General features: G+C 35.0%; 2 protein-coding genes across 3 annotated transcripts; both read right to left on the reverse strand.

Annotated features, from left to right (window-relative positions):
* Window positions 1–7565: 7565 nt before the first annotated feature.
* LOC115954593 (triacylglycerol lipase 2-like) lies at window positions 7566–10401 on the reverse strand. The gene is made up of 9 exons (XM_031072501.1): window positions 10125–10401; window positions 9920–10030; window positions 9671–9811; window positions 9464–9574; window positions 9217–9354; window positions 9079–9119; window positions 8699–8778; window positions 8499–8594; window positions 7566–8262 (listed from the first exon to the last, which is right to left on the reverse strand). The coding sequence occupies exons 1-9, from the start codon at window positions 10263–10265 to the stop codon at window positions 7943–7945; spliced, it is 1179 nt and encodes a 392-aa protein (XP_030928361.1). The 5' UTR covers window positions 10266–10401; the 3' UTR covers window positions 7566–7942.
* Window positions 10402–15471: 5070 nt separating this feature from the next.
* Window positions 15472–24178, reverse strand: LOC115955771 (triacylglycerol lipase 2-like). 2 transcript variants are annotated; one of them, XM_031074094.1, is made up of 13 exons: window positions 23888–24178; window positions 23595–23667; window positions 22801–22865; window positions 22072–22181; window positions 19562–19690; window positions 17663–17777; window positions 17433–17573; window positions 16894–17005; window positions 16668–16777; window positions 16551–16591; window positions 16331–16410; window positions 16135–16230; window positions 15472–15908 (listed from the first exon to the last, which is right to left on the reverse strand). In XM_031074094.1, exons 1-13 carry the CDS (start codon window positions 24005–24007, stop codon window positions 15589–15591), a joined length of 1512 nt encoding a protein of 503 aa, XP_030929954.1. In that variant the 5' UTR covers window positions 24008–24178; the 3' UTR covers window positions 15472–15588. The 2 variants fall into 2 exon arrangements, with proteins under 2 accessions (XP_030929954.1, XP_030929953.1); XM_031074093.1 differs by lacking the exons at window positions 19562–19690; window positions 22072–22181; window positions 22801–22865; window positions 23595–23667; window positions 23888–24178 and adding an exon at window positions 17871–18059 and having other exon boundaries at window positions 16668–16811; window positions 16895–17005; window positions 17663–17773.
* Window positions 24179–24542: the final 364 nt, after the last annotated feature.

Here is a 24542-nt window from a genome sequence, read left to right on the forward strand (position 1 = left end):
GAGGGAGTGTGAAGACTCAAGTCAACATTGAAGATCAAAGGAGTTTTCGCAGGTGGCTCTCAAGAAGACTTCCTGCAAAGTGAAGCCATGTGCTCAGCACATGACTGGAATGCAAAAAGTCATGGCAAATGGTGACAGCTGGTTTTTGTGAGTATTTCGCAGGTAAGGTCTTCCCGTAAGATACTCGCGAAACATTCTGTTTTGCTATTTTGTCATATCTGATACACCATGTCTTTACCCACACTATATATTCTCACATTACCCATATATTGAGAAGAGTACTTTTTAGTGAGAAAACCCTAACAATAACCCTTGAGAGTTAGAGATTGTCATACCCATAATTCTATACACATTCTATTGTGCTTTTCTCAGCTTCTACCTCTCCATATCCAAATCCTTGAGAGGTGGATAGCCCAAACACTTACCACACCCATCCTGAGTGTAAAGTGAGGTTTTGGTGCTGCTAGAAAACATTGGAAGAAGCCATTTGTTTGATAGATACAATCAGACTGAATTGCATGATCCGGAAAGTTAGAGAAGATAAGGCTTTGTCAAGTCAGTTGGTAGCAAGAGCTTGGAGGGCTCAAGTACATGGGGTAGACTAAGTTTGGAGGATCTTTTGTTATTCATGTACTCCAACTCATTCTCTAGTGGATCGATTTACTGCTTGGAGGGCGGCGGAAAAGTTTTTCGCCGAGTTCTTCGGTTTCCTCTTCGATAACACATCAGGGTGTTATCTTGTGTTTGCATTCTTCTTCCCTACTCTTTTAGCGTTCATTTTATTGTTGATATTTGATGAATATGGGTTAGAGTAGTTATATTGTTTGTTCACTCGCATTTACTCTATTCCGCACTTAGTTTAAGTTATAGTAAAATCAACCAAGCCGTAATTATTAATTTGGGGGTCTAAACAGCTCTTTTGTTTTCACACAAATTCGAACTTTCAAATACTATATAAATGCCTCTTTGGAGGGTTTTCTCTCTCTCTCTCTCTCTCTCTCTCTCTCCAGCCTCTTATAGCTTGAAATTCTGGTACTAAAAGTAAGTTAATTAGTTCAGTGAAAAAATAATAATAATAATTAGAGGATAATTGATCCGGACCAATTATCATCTAATTAATCTTTACCGGATGGTCCAGTAAAGATTTTAAGAAGTGAGTTGATACTTATTTGAAGTGATAAAAGGGAAAACCTATAAAAAGAAAACAAAGGTAGGGATTAATTAGATGATCTTTAAATTACTCGCATTTTTACTGCTACAGCCTACGGTCACGTTCATTTTTTGAAGTTTTATAGAGAAGAAAAGTAGAACGTGGTTGTGGGTGTGGTTGCCTATCTTCAAAACGTTGTCGCTTTTAATTTTAAAAATAAATAAACTACTTTATATTTTAGGAAAAATGTTAGTTTATATTGTACTCCCTTCGTCCTAATTTGTTTGAAAAATCAAACTTTTTAAGGAAACATCATTTCTTGTCTTATCTGTCTTATAAAAATATATAAGTTTACAAAACTACCCTTAAATAAATGGGTCATGCTAACGAGTGCCCTTATGGCACTGGTTAGGAATTCATTTTAGCAAAGTTTTGATATCACTCTTATGGGAAATGAAAAAAGTTGTCAAAACATTAATTGTTTTTTTTCTTTTCCCATAAAAATTTTCTTTAACTTGATTCTTAACTAGTGTCCTAAGGGCACTCGTTAGCATTTCCCTTAAAATGGATTGTTAACGAGTGCCCTAAGGGCACTCATTAATATGACCATTTTTTTTAATATTAGTTAGTTTACTTTTCAAATAGTTTTGAAAATAAAGTAGGGGTTGTAAGGACACGATTCGTAACGACCCGTAATAGTGTTGGGTTCGTACATAAAAATGCCCAAACAATATCATTTATAGAGCGTGGGTTTAAAAGGCTAGGCCTTGGTCACCAAACGGTGGGTTTTTCGTGGTGTTCATACATGATTAATTCGTTTTCGCCCTAGGAGTCTTTCTCCTGGAGGCAGGCTGGGAGGCTCTGGTTTTTGGCCATTTTTCCCAGCCCCCCTTCTGGATTCCTCCTTTTTTCCTTTTATACTCGCATGTGTTCTTTATCCTTCGTCCACGTGTAGGATCGACTTTTCCCAGACTGATACTTGTCCCATCAGCCCATACCCAGAGTGGTTGGGGATGGTTGCAAAAACTAAAGAGTATGGCTCTGTCAGGTGCAGAGTATTGAATGGCAATAAGGGCAGCTTTCCCTGGTCGTTATACTTTCCAGCATATCCTTCTCTATTGACCTAGATATTTTAGATTTTTTCCAAGCTGCTCCTATACCGTTTTAATCCTTCCTTCCAGGGGGACCTCGGACATGCCGAGGACTGAATCGTCATCGGCTATGTCCCAGGACTATTTTGTACTTGTATTACTTAATCTTGGCTATAACCTTCCTCGGCTCGGGCCTTGGGCCCTAATGAATAAATGGGTCAGGGCCACAGATTATCGGGCCCTACAATAGCCCCTCAAAATCCTGCTGTCCGACCTCTTGGTCGGAGAGGAGGGTTTTGGTAATGTCAAGCCTTTATTGCAGCTCGTTTAACTTTGCCCTTCATTAATATTGGTATCTCTTCATTTACCCAGGAATCATTCACAATGCGTTCCTGCCGTTTCGTTATCCAAAACGCGCCTTTAATGATTTCCCCTTACGAGACCATTTAAATTCGACGGTTATTGACGGTGTGGGGAAGTGGAACGGGTATTTTCTCGTTTATCGATTTTCTTGGAAATCTGGACAGATTAAATACTTTCCGTCTTGCCCTTCGTATAAGAAGAAAAGCAAGAGGTTATTTCTCTTGTATAGAGACCCTTTTAATCCTTTTGAAGTCTGAGAATCCTTAGCCTCCCCCAGAGTTTCCCTTATCCGCTTGTTTACATCTCAAATCGTAATAAGTCCAAGATAAGAGTGGGAATGAAGAGACCATGCCCTTCCCAGAAATGCTACGCTCTCGCAAAGCTAAAAATGGCTCGGTCAAGGCAGGGATGGGAGAGACTCAAGATACTTCTCACCCTCCTTTCAGTCAAAATCCGAAGTAGGGGCTCGTCGCGTCAAAATTTTGGTGCGGCTGAGCTGGGATCACCCATTATCAGTACCAGCTACTCCCTTATGAGCATATCTAACCTAGACCCAGCGTGTTAGGAGTCAGGATTGACGCAGGGACAAAGTATCCCTGCTTCTTCCTTTCTTCCTTCACTAGTTCCTCCTTTTGCCTCTCTTTCTTCTTCTTTCCACCACCAGATCCATCCTGGTGCTTTTCCTTCTTTCTCTTCTTCTCCTCCTCCTTCTTTCTCTAAAGAAGGCCCTCCTCTCAATATGCGCGCTACTGGGGCAGTGTTTGGAGGGACTTCGTACACGAGTTTAAAAAGACACCTGACTGTTTATTTGTCTTATTGTTGTTGTTTTTTTTATTTATTATTGTTTTTGTAATCCACCTTCTGTATAGGCTTGTTTAAGCCCTTCTTTGTACGTTGTAATACCTCTTTATATTAATAAAAGTCGTTATTGCTTTATTTCACATGTTCTATCTCTTTATTTTTGAAATGGTTACGCCGTGAATAGACATACTATCTTGTGAATTCTTTTTATTTTTACACTTTGACCGATGCCTAGGACCGAAATCCTAGTTAATAAAAAGATCTTACTCTGTGTTTATGGAAACTATCCGACTTGATAATACTGAATCGAACAAATGATACTTAGGGCTGAAACCCATATTAAGAAGAAAAAGAAAGGATATTATGATGAGCTCATTGGGGCGGTCTGGCACAACACCGCCGATCTGAGAGCACAATACTTAGGGACAAAATCCCTTATCAAGGAAAAAAAACGCTATTATGAACTTACGAGTGCTGTTCGGCACAATAATACCGACTTGAACAAATGACACTTAGGGTCAAAACTCTTGCTGAGGAAAAGATATTATCATGAATTTAATAGAGTTGTTTAGCACAATAATGCCGACCTGAAACAACAACACTTACCCCAAAATAGCCGAGATGACAATTGAATGCTCAGTGCGGTGTAGGAAGTAATCATCCGAAGACATATAACCCAGAAATGAATAGCCCCTCCAGGTTGCTGAGTAATAGGGTGTTTCACCATCTTCCTAACAACTTTCATAGCTTTACCCTTTTCTGGTATTTGACCCGAGGATTGAGCAACTTAGCATTTTTATTAAATAGCCGACCTTTCCATAGGTTTGAGTCCGAGGACCATGCAATACCTTGGTTCTGTCCAAAACTCAGTTTTCTTATCTAAGTAGTTGGTTTCCCCATATGTTTGAGTCCGAGGAACATGCAATACCTTGGTTCTATCCAAAACTCAGTTTTCTCATCTAAGTAGTTGGTTTCCCTATAGGTTTGAGTCCGAGGACCATGCAATACCTTGGTTCTGTCCAAAACTCAGTTTTCTCATCTAAGTAGTTGGTTTCCCTATAGGTTTGAGTCCGAAGACTATGCAATACCTTGGTTTTGTCCAAAACTCAGTTTTTGGCATGGGGCCTTGGCTTTAGGGGAATTGGCTCCTCGGCTAAGCCCCTAGAACCATCCATGCGATTGACGCTACAAAGCGTAGCCCCTAGTCAAGAATCATAGCCCCTAGTGGAACTTTACGCTAGAACATTATAACCGGCTGTTAGAAATGACAAGGGAACTGTCTCGACCTACTGCCCAAGCCAACACACAAGCCTTCCCACAGACGGTGCCAATTGTAAGGACACGATTGGTAACGATCCGTAACAGTGTTGGGTTCGTACGTAAAAAGGCCCAAACAATATCATTTATAGAGCGCGGGTTTGAAAGGCTAGGCCTTGGTCACCAAACGGTGGGTTTTTCGTGGTGTTCATACATGATTAATTCGTTTTTGCCCTAGGAGTCTTTCTCCTGGAGGCGGGCTGGGAGGCTCTGGTTTTTGGCCATTTTTCCCAGCCCCCCTTCTGGATTCCTCCTTTTTCCTTTTATACTCGCATGTGTTCTTTATCCTTCGTCCACGTGTAGGATCGACTTTTCCCAGACTGATACTTGTCCCATCAGCCCATACCCAGAGTGGTTGGGGATGGTTGCAAAAGCTGAAGAGTATGGCTCTGTCAGGTGCAGAGTATTGAATGGCAGTAAGGACAGCTTTCCCTAGTCGTTATACTTTCCAGCGTATCCTTCTCTATTGACCTAGATATTTTAGATTTTTTCCAAGCTGCTCCTATACCGTTTTTGTCCTTCCTTCTAGGGGGACCTCGGACATGCCGAGGCCTGAATCGTCCTCGGCTGTGTCCCAAGACTGTTTTGTACTTGTATTATCTAATCTTGGCTATAACCTTCCTCGGCTCAGGCCTTGGGCTCTAATGAATAAATGGGCCAGGGCCACAGATTATCGGGCCCTACAAGGGTATAATAGGAACATTAATAAACTATTAATTTTTATTTTTAGAAACAGAACAATATTTTGAGACATCATAAAATAGAATAGAGGGTAAACAAATTGGTCGGAGGTAGTACTATTTATGTAAAATAATAATTTTTTTATTTCATTATAGATTCGTTTGGTAAGTTGTGATACAATGCATTAATTTACTTGGGATTTCATTTACCTGCTTACTATTCTCTCTCTCTCTCTCTCTTGAATTATTGGTTTCTCTATCAACGTTTCATATGATCTACTCATCCTTTTCAAGTTGCAAACTGTTCACTTCCTCAAACCCCTTCCGTTTTCATCTCCATATAATTAAAAATCCATCAAGCGGTCCTGCGCATTTCTTCATCTTTCAGACTCAGAAGTAATTTTTTGGTCTTTAATTCCAATTAATTATGTGGTGTTTTATTTTTATTTTTTGAGGAAAATGTGACGTTTTATTTTGATTTTAAGACTTTTTGGAATTTCTACTCCCAAATTAAAGGTTTATATGTGAACAATTAGACAACTGAAAAGCATTCGGTACATGATTACTCATTTTTTCTTTCTTACCCTTATTTTTGAGCAAAAAAGTCAGTGTTACTGTGTCCATATATATCTAAATGCTCCTTTTCAAGAGTTGATGAAGAAAAGTGCGTGAAGGTTTAGTTTCTTAGAGATATATTTTGTATATACATCATGTACAGTATCTGCAAACCTCATACTGAAGGCTAGCTTTCTAAGCTTCTGTCAATATCAAACTTATCAATGGAAATTCACTGTTGAATATCAATTATGTTTCAAAATTATATATCGTTTTAAAAATTCAACTGGCCAATGTTAACAACCAAAGATCTTAAAAAATGCCTTGTTGACAATATATAGGCGTATAAAAGTCAATTGGATGAACATTAATTCTGCCATGACAACAAGAATAGGACTTTGCGGTGAAGACGCTGATTTTGATCAAGATATACATATATATATATATATACACACACACACTGTTGCTTGCCACTACTCAAATGTCCCCACTCTATAACATGATCATGCATATGTACATATACATACATATTGTCATGCTATACATATACATACATACTGTCATGTTCCTTGGTAGATGCTAGCCAGGTACGTTTTCTTATACCCCCCCTCCATACATGCATGCATCCCTCCTCCCAACCTCATGATTTCTTTAGCCAATAATGAAACTATGCATTTGTGCTACCAAAATTATGTTTTAAATCCCTTTTTTTTTTTCAAATATACTGATTTTCAAAAATTCATTTCCAAAGGCAAGATACTTGTAGGTTTTCCCCTAGATTACACATGGAAGTGACATAAGGTTAACCCAAAATACTTCCTTTAAAACTCTATTTTGCACCAAAAATTTTGATTTTCAAAATTTCTTTTTTAAAGGCAAGAGATACTAGCAACTAGCAAGCATTCCCCTGTAGCACACATGGCAGTGACATAAGGTTAACCCAAAATACTTCCTTTAAAACTCTATGTTGCACAGAAAATTTGATTTTCAAAATTTCTTTTTTAAAGGCGAGAAATACTAGGCATTCCCCTATAGCACACATGGAAGTGACATGAGGTTAACTGGAAATACATCCTTTAGAACTCCGTTTTCCACCAAAAATTTCTTTTGAAAGGCCAGATACTAGCAGACGTTCCCCTAGATCACACATGGAACTAACAGGAGGTTAGCCTACTTCCTTTAAAACCCTGCTTTCCACCAAAAATCTTTATTCCTAAAAATTCCTCTTTAAAGGCAAGATACTAGCATGCGTTCCCCAAAATCATACATTGGAGTGACAAGAGAGTTAGCCCAAAATACTTCCTTTAAAATGTTGTTTTCAATCTAGTTTTAAGGTTTCCCCTTTTTCAAAAAAAACCCCATTGGCTAATGAAATCATGAAGGAGGTCTCCTTTTATGTAATTGCTTAATTCAAACACCATTAACTAATAGAACACATCATTTAACACAGAATGATAAGATCTTGAGACATGTGCCCCAAAGACTAAGCAAGTATCTTGTTTATTTTTCATTACATGCATTTTTAAAGGATAATCAAAATTAGGTATCGACTACACAGGCGTTGTAGAATACCTAACACTTTCTTCACACGTAATCGAACATCCATAATTGAAATTGTGACTTCAAGTTGCAAGTTCAATTCAAAAAAGTGAGTGTGCATACTTTACATGCAATAGTGTGTGTGAAGTAAACACTACTCAACATGAAACCTCCATTGGCTACTATCAACGAAGGACACTTGTATTGCTAATACACAAGCTTAGTACGTGAGACAAATCAATAAGTCTGAATAGTAAGAATGGCATGTGGTAGCAAATATACGGGGGCTGGACTAATGTCGTTTAGTCAGCTCATCTTCAACCTTTGGCCAAAAAAACAAGCACAGACTTCTGAAATCAAATGTTAGATCCACTACAACTAAAATGAGAACTTTTGGCCATACCAAAATAAATTATCTGCGGTGGATCTCTAAAGAGTTCTGACAATTAAGGGGTCATAAAGAAAGCCAGCAGAGGATCATATACTACTCTGTTCGCATTCTCAGCCATAATGAAATCAAAATGAGCATAGTAATCAATGTATTGTGCCACAAGCTTGTCCTTCTCATGATCTTTAAGGTTTTCCAGCAAAAGTTGCACGTCATTTACGTCAGAAAGCGTGTCCTTCCCTCCATAACTAAGGAAAAGAGGAATGTCTTTCGGAATGCGTGTCATATAGTACAGAGGAGGAGTGGGCTGCCCGTAGTGCGCCTTATTCTCACTTTCGTCACCGTAGTCATACTTTGCTATGTTTCCAGCTCTGATCACTATCCAAAGTTTTAAAAACCCAAGAGTTAACATATTCATAAAATCCCTGTGATCTATTGAAATGGAACTCAATTAGATAAAGCAATTTTGACTATTGGTATTGTAACTTTGAAAGCCTTGGACTTGAACTTCTAAATGACTATGAGATTCGCACATAAAAAGGTTTGTTTTTATGTTCTTAGTCATAGAATGCAAATGAGCTTAGCAGAGTGTACCCAATATGTCAGAGGCTTACTCTGAGACAAATGGACAATGTTCTTTGTCGACGATGACTGAAATGTATGATCAAAAAGTACATCAATTGTTGAAGGCTTTATGCAGCAATTCGGGCCTATAAATAGACATGACACACACATGTAAAAGAATTGGAAGATAAAACGGAGAGAGAGGAGAAAAAGGAGATTATAGTATCAAGTTAAGGAAGCGAAAATTAACCTCCGATAGCGGTTAACACGTTGTTGCAATCAATGAGTCGTAAGGCGCAGACACCTTCCAGAAGTTTGCCAACAACCAGACTGTTTGCTAGAAAATTAAAATTGTTAGAAGTGTAGTTCTTCTCAATTTGGGTTCAAAAGAATTTTGAGACACTAATATATGAAACCAAAGTCTTAGTTTGATTCACAATTTTGGTAACTTCTTCACCTGGAAAGAAAATATTTAACCAAATTTCAAAAATATCATTGATACACAGAAATCACGCGTCTCATTGAGATTTTTACCAGATTAAAAACAAACAAACTTAAGTCATTGAGATTTTTTGTGTTTCAAGCCTGTGCAAGATGTTACTAAACTAAGATGGTTAATTGCTTCCTCACCCTTCTGGAAGGAATTCACGGACACCCAACCGGTACGCTTGCTGTTAAATATAAGAAACAAAGTTATGACATTGAATTTGATATTAAAAAAAATATGGATTTCGCAATTGAACAGTAAATTATCTTAATTTGTCTTACTTCAGCTGTAGTGGTAATAGTCCTTCCAAACACCGAGGACAACTGACCTAAATAAGCAATTGGGCCAAGCAAAGCAGCTGATTTTGTCATGTTCACCAGCTTCTCTTGGGAAAAGGCAGTAAAAGCAAGCAAAGTTCCCTAAAATTTAGAAAAAAAATGGTCTTAGTTCCACCTATATGCCCAGCAAAATCCTAAAAGGAAAATAATGTCCATTACTAGAATGGAAACAACAATTACAGATATATACCAAGGAATGCCCAACATAGTACAGTTTCTGTCTTGTCTGAGTATGTATATAGTCATACATAGCAGGAAGATCATCACTGGCTAATTGCTCCCACGTCCAATCCCAATAAGCCTATAGAGTAAGAAAGTTAAAAAAAAAAATATATATATATATATATATTTAATGTTTTATAAAATTCAGTTGGCATTTTGGTAAAACAAAGAGAACCGGATCATTAGCACTAAGTGAAGTATGTCCACGGCTAGATATTGTCCCTCGATTGTTGCCAAGCCACACATCAAACCCATTATCTGCTAAGATGAATGCCAAAGATTTATTTGGAGAATTGAGCAGCCATGTTGCAGCATCCTGTCACCAACCATTACTTGTGTAAATTCGTTGGTGTTATCAGTGTATAGAAATACCTCAGAACTACACATAAACATAGTTCAAATATATGGTGTAAAGGGTCCTAACCACCCAAAGCCCATGTTGTAACAAAATTGGTGGCCTATTTGCTGTCGTCTTATTAGTCCTCCCCACCGGAATCCTCTGCACGCCAAGAATATAACCATCTTTTGTTGTCACCTGCAGCATAAAATTTTAATCACATTAGATATTAGTACAAGTCACATGGTGAGAAAGCGTTATAAACTAAAAACCACGCAATCTTGGTAGATACTTTATGTTCTTCACAAACATAGCCTTTTGTCTCCACCAAAGATTTACATAGACTATCAGGACTATTGTCAGCACCTGCTGATGCAAATAGCAGAAACGCTAGAAGTAGAAGTAGAGAGTTTGAAGTGTATTCCATTCTCATTTCAGTTGTTTAGCTAACTGTTACAATTTTCACACCTCCAGCTATTTATGCTTGAAAGTATCCAAATGCGTACAGAAGAGTATGTTCTTTGGTGACTTGGAATTGCATGTGTTTTCATGATGGTGCTTTTTTATTTCCCTCATATAAGGAAGTGGTATTATATCCTTTAGCCAAACTATTCCATTCTTTGTCCATATAGTGTATTTTAATATCAAAATAAGTATAAAAAGTTATGTGAGTACAGTGTTTTTTTTTTTAAGAGATAATTTCAACCCATGGCGTCCGCTCTTGATATTACTCTTTATCATCATACCAAAATATATTAATTGGTATTTTGGTATAAACAGGTATCAAACTCTAAATTTCTTATTTCACAATAAGAGATTTTACCAGTCGAGCTAACTCGAATCCACTTAGTGTTTAAGCCTCGAATGTAGTTGATATTGTTTGTTAATATATTTGTATTGTACAAATAAAAAGTCCTTATGGACCATTAAGCATTTAATTTAGACGTTTTTTTAGGTGGTGAACATTGATTAATACTTAAACACACTAGATCAATTACTTACCACACTTGTACAGAGAGTAAAAGGTCACGGTTTTTTTTTTTTTTTTTTTTTTTAATAGGTAAACGTATTAAATATTTAGGGTATGTTTGGTACACTGAATGGAGATTACAACAGGAATTGTAATCTTTATTATTAGGAATAAAATGTGTTGTAATGTAATAACTAAACTTATTCATTAGTTTGGTTGTGAGTTATAACAATAGAATGAAACCTAACATTTATTTTAGGAAATTTCTTACTCATACAATTATATCTCCTTAAAAATAGTTATTTTTAAATTTAAGAGAGATATGTGTTATTTTTTACAATTTTTTATTTTTATAATTGTTAGATGTATATGGAAAGTTTTTTTATTTAGAAATATATTAAATTTTGTAATTATTGCATTTACTAAGGAATAACTAATACAACATTTTAAAGAGAAATAGTTATTCCTCATTTTGAAGAATAGCTATTCATAAAAAATAATTATTCCTTATAATAAAAACATAACTAAATTCAAGAATAACTAAACAATAAGAATAACCATTACATTACAACGTCTACTATTACAGTCTACCATATATGCCCATTTTTTTTATTAGTAATTGAGGTTTATACAATAGTTGATTTCTTTTATTCCCATTTCTTTTATGTAATGAAATTAATTTACTATATCTGCTTTTCCTTCTTGTAGGTGTAGCAAACAGTTTTTGATAACCATTTTGTAGTAAAAACATGGGTTATCCAAATCCCCACCTACAATTTTTTTTTTCTAGAAAACATTAATATATTAGAATAGGAAAAAAGCAAATGTAAATGGCAAAGATTGAAGGGGGACTAACAAACGTTCAAATTTAAGGCTGGCTAAAAGTAAATTATTTAGATGATAATTGATCCCATAAGGACTTTAAGTATTGAGTTGATACATATTTTAACGGATATATTTGCCTAACCCATGAAGACAATTCAAGTCAGTTTTCCACCACTTGATGTCTTGAACAATCTTGGTCAAGAATTTTGTTTCACGCTATTTTTTCTTTTCTTTTTTTGGTTTGGATTTGAGAGGCTATTGAGGCTTTCTGGATTGGTTTTGTGAGGCTATTGTGCCATTGATGTTGAGATTGAGAGATACGTTTGAAAGGGGTAGATGGCAAAATCATCAATGTTTTTTGGTGTCCCTATTTTCATCCCACTTTTCTCTCCAATTTTCATCAACCATAACTGTTACAATTTTCACACCTCCAGCTATTTATGCTTGAAAGTATCCAAATGCTTACGGAAGAGTATGTTCTTTGGTGACTTGGAATTGCATATGTTTTCATGATGGTGCTTTTTTATTTCCCTCATATAAGGAAGTGGTATTATATCCTTTAGCCAAACTATTCCATTCTTTGTCCATATAGTGTATTTTAATATCAAAATAAGTATAAAAGTTATGTGAGTACAGTGTTTTTTTTTTTAAAAGATAATTTCAACCCATGGCGTTCGCTCTTGATAATTACTCTTTATCATCAAACCAAGATATCAATTGGTATTTTGGTGTAGACGGGTATCAAACTCTAAATCTCTTATTTCAAAATAAGAGATTTTACCAGTTGAACTAACTCGAACCCATTAATATGAGTAGAACGTGCAACTTCCTTCTATAGTTTGGTTTCACATTGATAATATAATAGAAATGAGAAAATCCTTGAATGGGCTAGTGTTTGAGCCTCGAATGCAGCTGATATTGTTTGTTAATATGTTTGTATTGCACAAATAAAAAGTCCCTATGGACCATTAAGCATTTAATTTAGACCTTTTTTAAGGTGGGGAACATTGATTAATGCTTAAACACACTAGATCAATTACTTACCACACTTGTACAGAGTAAAAGATCGCGGTTTTTTTTTTTTTTTTTCCTTTTTCAGGTAAACGTATTAAATATTTAGTAATTGAGGTTTATTCAATAGTTGATTTCTTTTATTCCCATTTCTTTTATGTAATGAAATTAATTTACTATATCTGCTTTTCCTTCTTGTAGGTGTAGCAAACAATTTTTGATAACCATTTAGCAGTAAAAAGATGGGTTATCCAAGTCCCCACCTACAATGGTTTTTTTTTTTTTTTAATAGAAAACATTAATATATTGGAGAATAGGAAAAAAGCAAATGTAAATGGCAACGATTGAAGGCGGACTAACAAACGTTCAAATTAAAGGCTGGCTAGCTAAAAGTAAATTAATTAGATGATAATTGATCCCATAAGGATAAGTATTGAGTTGATACATATTTTAACGGATATATCTACCTAACCCATGAAGACAATTCAAGTCAGTTTTCCACTACTTGATGTCTTGAACCATGTTGGTCAAGAATTTTGTTTCACACTATTTTTTATTGGATTGGATTTGTGAGGCTATTGAGGCTTTCTGGATTGGTTTTGTGAGGCTATTGAGGCTTTCTAGATTGGTTTTGTGAGGCTATTGAGCCATTGATGTTGAGATAGAGAGATACGTTTGAAATGGGTAGATGACAAAATCATCATTGTTTTTTGGTGTCCCTATTTTCATCCCACTTTTCTCTCCAATTTGAGAGGATTGGATTTGGTGGATCGGGTAAAAAACATCTTGACCTCTCCATTTTTCCCCTTATTTTTCTCTTGTGAAACAAACCGTACTTCCCAAATTTTCCATCCACCTTTTCATCCCAACCAAACACAATATAAAATATAAACGATAAAACACAATTAATAATATATGGAATGGATTATTTATGATTATGCATGAGTACGGAGGCAAGATTTGACTTCAAAAGAGATAAAATTTATATACACAAATTTGTGCATGCACCCGAACATGTACATATACATATACATATATATGGTTATAAAAATAAATAAATAAAAAATAAAACTTTAATACCAATATGAAATGTAAAAAGTTAGTTCACTTGTGCACTCAAACGTATATACATATATGTAGTACTTATACCAATATAAAATATAAAAATGTATTCATTTTTATTAAGTGATGTTTTAATGTTTAAAAAAAATTAAAAAAAAAAAAAACTCACAAAATGATAGCAATATCATTATATTTTGTTTATCTGTTAAGGATATTCTTCTTCTTCTTTTTTCATGAATAAGTTGTTTTTCAAGTTTTTTTTTCAAAGTCAAAATTCTAAATATGAATTAAAAGATTTTTAAAAGTTAGACACCAAGTACAACATACATAAATTTATGTTATTATGTAATTATTCAAAAAATTTATTGTTTAATACACAATTTTTTAAAAAGGGCAAAAAATATTATATAAAGAATTTAAGGTCTTAGTAGCCTTTCAAAACCTTAAGGATTGTTAAAAACAAAAAAAAACAAAAAAACAAAAAAAGAACAAAAAACCTTAAGGATTGTTTACAACCATGAATTTCTATATGGGAAGCGCTTTTGCGTAGGCCGGGCCATTCTATCAAGGTTTTTTTTTTTTTAATTAGGAACAAAAAAAAAAAAAAAAGGGGCTCGCATGTATAATTATTGCCCCACGTCTCAAGATACAATTTGGATAAGTCCAAGGGTACCACCAACGCACAACAAGACATATCACTACTCGAGTCCACATTTTATACCATCAAACTAGCTTGGGCCAAATGCCGAAGCAGCCCACAACACAAAGTTCTATCAAGTATGTTTCGCCACTTATCATCCTCTCCTTTCATTTGGAAGATAACAAAAATTTTCTTTTCTTTTCTTTTTCATCCTGTTAAAACTCTTCCTTAGTTATTTCTCATCTTTTTTTTTCTTTTTACCCACATTTATTTTCTTTTTATAGGTTTTAAACCCTAAAAAGAGTTCATAAAATAGGAAATATTTTCTTTTTTTCAAAAGCATTTTGAAATATAAAAGAGATAATCTTGAATTTTTATAAGTGTGATAATAAAAAAAATTAATATATCAACAAAAATAAATAAATTAACTTCAAAAAATAAGAAAAATATCAAGTTATAATTTGAGAGAGGGAAAGTTATAAGCTAACTACTAAGCTCTTAATTTGTGCAAATTACATATTCTGCCCTATGGTATACCTTTAAAACATGGAGTTGTCTTATATTTTATTTTGTGACACTTGGCTCTCTTGTAATTTGGTTTATGAGATATTTTTTGCTAACTTTAACTAAATTTGATGATGTGGCAAGTGCCAACAACACTTACTGGGAAAGAATTAAAGAAAAATATTGTTCTACCTTAAAGTTTACCCCTTGTAAACATATACAAACCCAAATTAGGATTGAAGGAGAAAGTTAGAGAGAGATCTAGAAATGTGAGGGTAAAAGGATCTTTTTCTCTATTTCTTTCGCTGTATTGTGTTGTTGGCACTTGCCACATCATCAACTTCCATTAAAGTTGGTGAAAATGTCTCATAAAGCAAACCACAAAGAAGGTATGTGTTACAAAATAAACCACTAGGCAGTTTCATATTTTAGGGGTACATTAGAGAGGTAGAACTTCAAATTTACCCTTTTAATTTTTAGGGCCAGGGTAGCTCCGCCCTTTTATAATCACGGGCAATGTTAACAGTCAAAGATCTTCAGAAAATGCCAGATTAACAATGTATAGGAGTACAAAAGTCAATTGTATAAACATTAACATTAAAGCGGCCCAGACAACTAGAATAGGACTTTGCAGTGAACAAACAAATTTTGATTAGGCTATACTGTGGATATATACACTATTGCTTGCCACTAACTATATGAAACAAGCATATCGACACCAATTTTTTCCCCAAAGTAATATCCTCATTGAAGCCTAAAGAAAGCCATGAGAGGATCATAGACAACTTGTATAGCATTTTGTCCCATAACATAGTCTGCATGAGCATAATCATCTCTGTACTGAATAACAAGCTTATCTCCATCATGATCTTTAAGGTTGTCCAACAAGAGCTTCACATCTTTGACATCAGCTAGAGCATCAGCCCCTCCGTAGCTTAGGAAGAAAGGAAGGTCATTTGGAATGCTTGTCATGTTGTACACAGGAGGAGTGGGCTGCCCATAGTGTTTTATGTTCTCAACCTCATCATTATAATCATACATTGCTATACTTCCTTCCCTAATCACTGCCCAAAAAAGCCCGACTTGATTCAGAAACAATATGATAAGAAAAGTATTGCCTATAAATATGCAGCTACATATTGGACTACTAAGTTCCATTGTTGGAAGGAATATTACATATACTTAATATAGATGCGGCCAGTCTATACTTAATCATTTATGAGAATTCTAATTTTAGAGCAGTATAACTTGGCCTGTCAAGACACCCATGCTATATATAGAAGCGCTTACTCTGAGCCAGATGGATCATGTTCTTTGTAGATGTTGACTGAGGCTCGTGGTCAAGAAAAACATCTACTATGGAAGACTTCAAGCAGCAGTTTTGGCCTATATATAGTAACAAGTAATAACTTCTTTTAAGTCACTAATAGAAGATAACCTTTCAAGGTGTAAGTGCTAATTAACAACTTATGTGCACATATACTACCAGTGAAAGCAGTTAACAAGTTGGTGCAGTCAACTCCTGGCTTGTTGCAAATATCCTTAAGAAGTTTAATCACAGCCGCACTGTTCAATGAGGGAAAGATATGCTAAAACATAATAAAAAGCTTCAAAAGTACATATGTAATAGCAGCAATAAAAATAAAATTCCTATCCTTGTTGTATTAGTGGTGAAGAAAAGGACGAAACAAGGGTTGCCTGCTTACCCTCTTGGATTAAATTCATCGATACCCAACCAGTATAATGCCTGTTATAAGAAACAAATATATTTTCATAGAGTTCCAGTCAATGGGATAGTGTAAATAAGGTAGCATTAGCATTACCTCCGCAAGAAAATTGTCAGCAGCATTTTTTGCAAGTGGTGAGGCAATCTGACCCATATAAGCAATTGGGCAAAGTAAGGCTGTTGATCTCAGCACGTTCAACAGCTGGTGTTTCGAAAATGCAGCCAGAGCAATCAAAGTTCCCTGCAAAGTATAATTTCAAAATTTTTCCTGTAGGTCGGTGGATTCCCAGAACAAAATGGAGTCATAGGATGTATGCAACTCACCAGTGAATGCCCAACATAGTGCAGTTTCTGTCCTGCTTTATTATGCACATACTGGAATGTGGCTGGAAGATCATAAGCAACCAATTCATCCCATGACCAATCCCAATAAGCCTGAATAACATATCAATTCTTGAGCATCAATATTGAAGAATGCTACTCTATCCTATTTTATCATCCCAAAAAGCTACTTTATCAATTATACCATACCATTTTACAATACACCCTACATCCAAAAAATCTATTATTTTACTTTTTCATTAAAATATTATTTTTTTAATCATTCTTTTATTATTTCTTTTACATCATCACTTTTTTTCAACTAAGGGGTGGAATAAAATATATAACTTAGAATTGTACTGTAGCACTATTGCAAAAAATTTTGCAAATGTGAGATATAGCATTTTTTGATGCAAATGTTTTTTAGCTATGAAATGCCTAAAAGACCTTAGATATGGCATTAGCATTCTTCAATGCTAATATAGTGAATGTGAAAATAAAATGGCAATAAAGAATAACATGTAGGAAAAAGAGAACTAACTTGCTCATTGGGACTGAGTGACGTGTGCCCACGGCTATATTTGCTTCCACGTGTGTTAGCAAGCCACACATCGAATCCATTATCAACCAAGAGGAAAGCCAAAGATTGGTCTGGAGGTAATAGCAGCCATGTTATCCCATCCTGCCACCATAACACAACTTGTTATAATAGACAAGAATATATTCTATGAATCATGAGAAAGCCAATCATTCATGGAACAAATAACCAACCATCAAGAGGCCATGCTGTAACAAAACGGGCGGCCTCTTTCCCGCAGTCTTTCCTGACCTCCCCGCTGGAATTCTCTGCATACTAAGTATATAACCATCTTGTGTTGTTACCTGAAACAATTTAAAATTCAACTTACACTGTCAATAAATGGCGGCTATAAATTTCAACACTTGGAAGAGCAAACAGTAATGTATGCAGCCATATCACCTTATGTTCTTCGCAAACATAGCCTTTTGTCTCCACCATTGATGTACAAATACCATCATTAGGCACTGGTGCCAATGCAGACATGCCATCCTGACCTTTGACTGAAATCAACTTTGTTCTACTACCAACTGCCGACCCACAAAACAGAATAACTAAAATTATTGAAGTTATAGTATTGGCCATCTTCATATGTAATGTTCGAATGTTTCCTAGTACAACCACCTTCATGGTCCTGGCAATTTTTATAGTTGCATAGAACCAGAAAAAAACAAAATTCAGTATTCACATGAGGAGTATACCTCTTTTGTCAACAGATTGCACAAGTGGTTTCAACAAGGCATCTGCATGGGGCCTACCCTGTTCCTATTATCAACCCATTAAACTATAAACAAACTTTAGATTTCGTCGCTGCCACGATTCTATATTCTAACATGAAGTACCTACAGCTAGCTTTTTCTTGTAGCGATCAGACTAGGCAAAAACATGTGCATTTCAGATAATAGTATTCTTTTTTACAGTTGCCTTTCGTCTCATGAGTGAGACATGAAATTACATACTTCAACTTCTTTTCATACGTGACAAAGAGAAGAGTCTTTGAAATACGCCATAGTAATGAAATGATTTAGAGTAGCATATATGGCAGACCTTACAAATGCTTTGTTTCCAACGGACTTCGTCATTGAGAAAAATAAATAAATAAAGTTCATATGAAATTTTTAACCACAAGCCCTGATCCATCTTCATTTATCATGAAGGAATAATCAACATCTATGTTAAAAAAGGTCTCAAATTTTCTTCTTGCAACTAATTGTCTGTTTGGCATGATTAATTTTGCCAGCTTATTTTACTATTCAGCTTATTTTTGTTATTATTTATGAGTCCCACTATACTTTTTAGTACTATTCATAAGTCTCACTGTACTATTTCAGCTAACTTTTACCTTTATTTACAGTACTTTCAGTAAAAAAATTTCAGTTTCAACAAAATAAACAGATCTCAAATAGACCCTAAGTCGACAATATGCTGCATGCAATATTATCATTAGCTGTATCAATTGTTCTTCACAGCTCACAGAACTTCTTAGTTTCTAGTGTTTATACCGGACCAGCCTTTTGTGTCCAAGCAACATATGCTATAAAAGGAACAAGGGATCCCAGTATTGCGTTGACTTTCATTAATTAAATTAAGAGATTTTAAGACCATATATTCCTCATCTCTCTCGTTGCAGACTGAAAAGGTTGAATAAATCAACCCAAAAAGCCATAGAAATGGAAGTGTATTTCAACCACTTTCAGAGAACAAAGGTTTCCAGAAAACCAACAAAAGATCCCAACTCACAAGCAGACCAAAAAAAACGATAACATAACCTTGTATTGTTAGCATATGAGAGGAAAAGAAGTCGAAGAAACTAATAAATTATATTCCCACAAATATATTCCAGTACAAAAAATAACCTTTAATGGGTATCAAAGCATATCAGTAAAATCTTTTTCCTGATGGGAGTCACCAGAAAAAACTAAAGTCACTCCTTTTATATTGAAAACAACTACAAATGATAGTTACTCCAAAATTAAGGGTTAGGAGCATCCTTAAGCATCTTTTCAGAAGTTCTGGCAGCATTTTCTGGCACTTTGGATCTTGTTATTCGTCTTCTAAGGAATTGGAATTTCCACCCTCTAGGTTTTATCGGCCCAAGCAATTGCCAACCTCTAGGATTTATCTGCCAACCTCTAGGATTTTTCTGTCCTAGCAACTTCATCTGCTCCTTTCTGAAATTCCTATTTGCATACCACTTTCCACCTCTCCAGCCCAAGCCATACCTGCAGTTTAGAAAAAAGGTGGACATGTGATAAACTAATAGAGTCCTTCAAACTGTTAAAGTAGAGTTCTATTTCAGTTTAAGAGTGAAGAAGAAAATAACAAAAATAAAAATCATGAAAACAACAAATTACCTGTAACTTAAAAAGAATGTCACAAGCATAGTGCTGTTCTCATGATCTGTTTTAACAACCCCTGAGCTTTTCCATTCTTTTCTCTTAAACTAGTGCTTTTCTAAATGCAAAGTACAATCAACTCAATTAGAATCTCACAGACTGAATTTCCAGAAATAGAACATGAATCCAATAATCCTACTTGGCAATCTCCCATTAAGGGGTGAGGCAAAGAAGCATGATGAAATACATGCTTATTTTTTTAAAGTTGACTTAAAAAAACAAATAATTGTTACTAGTTGGTGTCAACTAGATATTATCCTTTTGGGCCAGTAATCTCTATCTAAAATCACATCCTTAACTGAAGCTTTCCTAACATGTCCATTCTCTTCACCTCATCCCTTCTACTTGCGTGTTTCCTCCCATCAGATAACTGTTTTCTGCTTGTACTAAGTACATTTATAGTCATTCCAAATAGAAAATCTGTCACATGACTTTCTCTCATCCTGTCTGCAACTAATGATGCAATTGACTCAAAACTGACAAATAATTTCAATTCCTTCTTTGCATTTGTCACTTGCTCATCTTATATCTTTATTACATGCTCATTATGTCAACATGTTATCCAAACAACAACATTCTATCAGTTGTGTTCAGAAAAGGAGTTCCTCTTGAACCAACATCGCCCCTTGCATGTCCTGTACCTGCTTTTGCTGGTCTTACAAGTTGATTCTCATTATCAACTCCTCCACAGAGGTATGTCATTTCAACTTCATCCTACTGTTAAGCAAAACCAAGGAACCTTTCCAACAACAAATAAAGGATAGTAGTTTGTGGCTGCAGTCTTTAGGACTGTATAGTCTGTACCAACAAAATCCATATGGCAAACTCAAAGTCTCTTTAACATGCTCAATCTTCAAACTGTGCATTAAGTCAAGCAAACACATCCAATAAGTGACTTCTTTTTCTTTTCCTTTTTTATAAGTCATCTATAAGGGACTTCTACTACACATAACAATTAATTTGATTAAAGAACCATTTTAGCTCACATTCATATCCCTGCGTATAAATCTCGCCTTGAAAAAAGAACATATCAGTCCAACAAACTAGACCACCAAACAACGAAGAAACCAGTTTTATGCTCTCATTATATACTGTAATCAATCCCTATTGGTGATTTTTGTGATTCACCATACCGATGCATCTAAAAAGCACCTACAAATTGCACTAGGTGCCAAAATAGTGCAGGTCAGTAGTTCAAAACTCCCATTCCCCCCTCCCCTTGGTGTCAAAACTTTTTAAAAACATAAAGTACCATCTGAAATGAGAACTGTACAACCCCTGATACCACGTAAGTAACAGCCCATTTAAAGGCCTGTAAGATTCTAGGGAAATCTGGTTCTAGGGCTCAAGCATAATTTGGGATGTTTCGGATGATGGAGAGCACTATTGGGACCTTGCTTAGTCATTCTAAAGTTGAATCGAGTCTTATTTTATTGTTTATTTTCGGCTGGATCAGTTTTAATTAAATTCTACTAGAATAACGGAAATCTGGTAATTTCCAGAAATCTAAAATGGGTCCTTGGCTGTACCAAAGCCCCATGAGTCTTATTTTATGATTTGAGTCCTTTTCCTATTTGGTTTAGAAGTTACTAAGTCCTTTTTTTTTGTTATTAGTAATCCTAGTCATTCTAGGAATAGGTTATTGGGAGTCCTAGTCCTTATAGGAAATTATTTAACAATAGCCTATATAAAGGCTTTATTGTACTCAATAATATTCATAGTGAGAGTGGTTCTAATAAAATTCCAGCAGCTTATTTCAAGCTTTGAGGGTGTGATTAGCTTCTCTTACCTGAGTGTGATTGCTTAGGAAGACCTAGGTGTGATTGCCTAGTATTTTATTTATATTGTTTTCAGTTTTATCCCTGTTTCAGCCCCAAACAGCCATCAAGATTCAATCTTTTCTAACTTAAAACTTTTAAACATCAATCCTTATTCAAGAACCCTTCAAGAACTCATCACGAAATCTATTGTAGTCTTGCATCCTGAAAAATCCTACATTACCCCCTTGACCCCTTTATAGATTTATGTAACTTCCGAATTTTATTTTGACCATAAAAAATCATTTATCCCTTTGTTCTAGCATAACAATACTACTAAAGTAAAAACTAATAATAAATAGAACCATGAATAACTATAGAGATAAATTTTAAATTTCGAGAAAATCAAGTGATAGCCTTTATTTTTGGAGTTAACATTTGGGAACAAACCCAATAATTAAAGTGGTTCCAGCAGTGGCAAAACAAGTAGGAGCACTGATACTTCCCGAGCCAGCAATCTCTCTAAGTTCTGAATGTTCGAGATTATTACTGTTTCTCATCTGCCATAAAACAACAAAAAAATAAATTCAGATGTAACATAAAACACAAATAAAAAGGAGGGGAGGGGCAGAGATACTAGTATGAACAGTTTTCCTAACCCCTGAAATCAAAGAATTCCAACATGCAATAAAGACAGTCCAGATGAGGGGAAAAGAATATGTTCACATTAAGGCATATGACAATTGACACCATCAAATTATTTTAGTTTCTTAATAAAGGAAAGGAATAAGAATAAAAACACACATAATGGTAATACAATGGCCAGTTTGCTTGTGCAAGCATAGCTAGATCAGATTAAACTAGTAGAAAGTTCTTCTTTTTTTTTTTTTTTTTGGTGGGCAGAGAAAGGAGAAGGTATTTTTTGCACCGGACATATGCATCATCTCTCTCACATGTGAGCCCCATAACTGGTGTGAAAGAGATGATGCATATGCCGAGAGCATGAGATACTTGTTGCGGGGAAAAAAAAGGGGGGGGGGGGTGGTGGTGGTTGGGTGTTGCGGCTTAAGAAATTTTACTCTGGAACTATGTTTTCTCATTTAATAGAATGAAGTACAATCCATAAGCAAAGAACAAAAATGAGTCAAAACTATCTACTATTATGCAACATTTACTCACAGCTTTTTCAATTGTTTCAAGCCTTTGATCAATTCTTGTTTCATGATAGTAACGTAAAGAATATCCTGCACCATCAGATAGTGCTATTGATTAGACATCCTTCTAAAGACTATGGAAGGAAACACAATTAATGAAGCTGAATGATAACATTTGCAACTAACACTGACAATTGCACTCACAATTTTATATGTTTTCATGATACTAGAATTAGAATGTATCAATTTTTCCTCCTTTTTTCAGTTAATGATTCTCTCTTTCCCATGCTATAGCAGCCACCCACTGAATTGATATGAGTATAAGACATCCAAAATTTATCAAATTGGGAAAAATATACATGCTGAGTTCAAAAAGTGAGATATAAGCATCTTATTTATGTCATCATTCCTCCCCAAGAACAACCAATTAAGTGTTGAACTTCAACTATTCTCTTGGATTTGGCTCACAATGGCACCTGGATGCATTGAAGAATATGTAACTTCATAAGCATTTGATTTTGCTCGAATTTGCTTAAGTTGACTGAATCAAGGGATTGGCTTTTCCAATAATTAGTAGAATAGTATACCAATTTTTCAATTATGACTAGATCAATGTACAGAAAAGCCAGCCACGCTATTATGGTTTGCAAAATACATATCAGTGGCACTTTATTTGATTTGTTACTAAAGTTTAACGAACCACTAACAAACACCCTATATCATTTTCATGATCGTAAAGCAAGATGGATCTTGAAAGGAAATAATAATAATAATAATAATAATTGAAGAGGAATAAACATGAATTTAAGCATAACTCACCAATCCATGCTGTAGCAACTGATGCTAGGGAAGTTCCAACAGTAAATACCACCTTGTTCCTCTCAAATGTATCCTAAAACACCAAAATCCAACAACAAAAATGAGATTTAAAAATTAAAATATATATATAATTTAAAAAAAAAAATTAAAAACCCACAAAAAACCCCTAGAAGACACTGACGAAAACCAAAAAATCACAATCAAACAAAACCCATAAAAAATAATTGACACCTATTAACTCAGACTCAAAGTAGAACCCAGAAAGGAAAAAAAAAAAACACAAACACACACACCTTTGTTGAAAAAAAGGCGTCTTGCACAGCAGCCCATGTATTCGAAGCCTTCCTTTTCAACCGGGGCGTTGAAACTAGATTGCCCCATATTGAGCTCCCTGAGCTCCTCAATCGCTGCATGGTGGATTCTAATCAAGACATACTTGGGAGTTTCCGGGTACAAGCAAAATATTCCAGGTAACCAACCAAACACGAAGTTTCTGGGAGGCCCAAACCCAAAATAAACGCTTCTTTGTGCTTTCTTTCCTTTTTCCCCTGTGTCCCACACTGTCACTCGTGATGTACCTTCAGCATCAGCTTATTTATTTATTTCTAAAAAAAAAAGCTTTTTTTTTTTTTTTAAGGTTTGCTAAAAATATATTTGAATTTTGAAAAAAAAAAAATGAGAAAAAAATTAAATAAAATTTTAAAAACTGTATATAAAAAGAATAACTAAAAGCTGAACAAACAAATCTTAGGCCAAACATGCATGCGATTATTAAGGTTTTACTTTACGTCTTGTTAAATAGGCAAAAATTGTGAACAGTTTTGGGTCGTCCATCTCAATTTTCCAGAGTTTGAAATGGTTCAACTTGGGAAAAAAAAAATTAGAAGACACTCTCACAACAAATTATAAGCGGTAAGTTGTTATTATTTCAAATTAAAACTTGCTATT

The sequence above is a fragment of the Quercus lobata genome, chromosome 8 (genome assembly GCF_001633185.2).
Source record: "Quercus lobata isolate SW786 chromosome 8, ValleyOak3.0 Primary Assembly, whole genome shotgun sequence".
NCBI lineage: Eukaryota > Viridiplantae > Streptophyta > Magnoliopsida > Fagales > Fagaceae > Quercus > Quercus lobata.

Bases quoted from the DNA above. Each gene is read 5' to 3' on its own strand.
- LOC115954593 (XM_031072501.1), bottom strand. From the start codon at position 10,265: ATGAGAATGGAATACACTTCAAACTCTCTACTTCTACTTCTAGCGTTT. The intron at 9,812-9,919 runs GTTAGGACCCTT...GGTTGGTGACAG, and splicing joins TACAACATGGGCTTTGGGTG to GATGCTGCAACATGGCTGCT. The intron at 8,263-8,498 runs GTAAGCCTCTGA...AACTTTGGATAG, and splicing joins CATTGTCCATTTGTCTCAGA to TGATCAGAGCTGGAAACATA.
- LOC115955771 (XM_031074094.1), bottom strand. From the start codon at position 24,007: ATGCAGCGATTGAGGAGCTCAGGGAGCTCAATATGGGGCAATCTAGTT. The intron at 16,411-16,550 runs GTAAGCAGGCAA...CTCATTGAACAG, and splicing joins GATGAATTTAATCCAAGAGG to TGCGGCTGTGATTAAACTTC. The intron at 16,231-16,330 runs GTAGTATATGTG...TACTATATATAG, and splicing joins CTTGTTAACTGCTTTCACTG to GCCAAAACTGCTGCTTGAAG.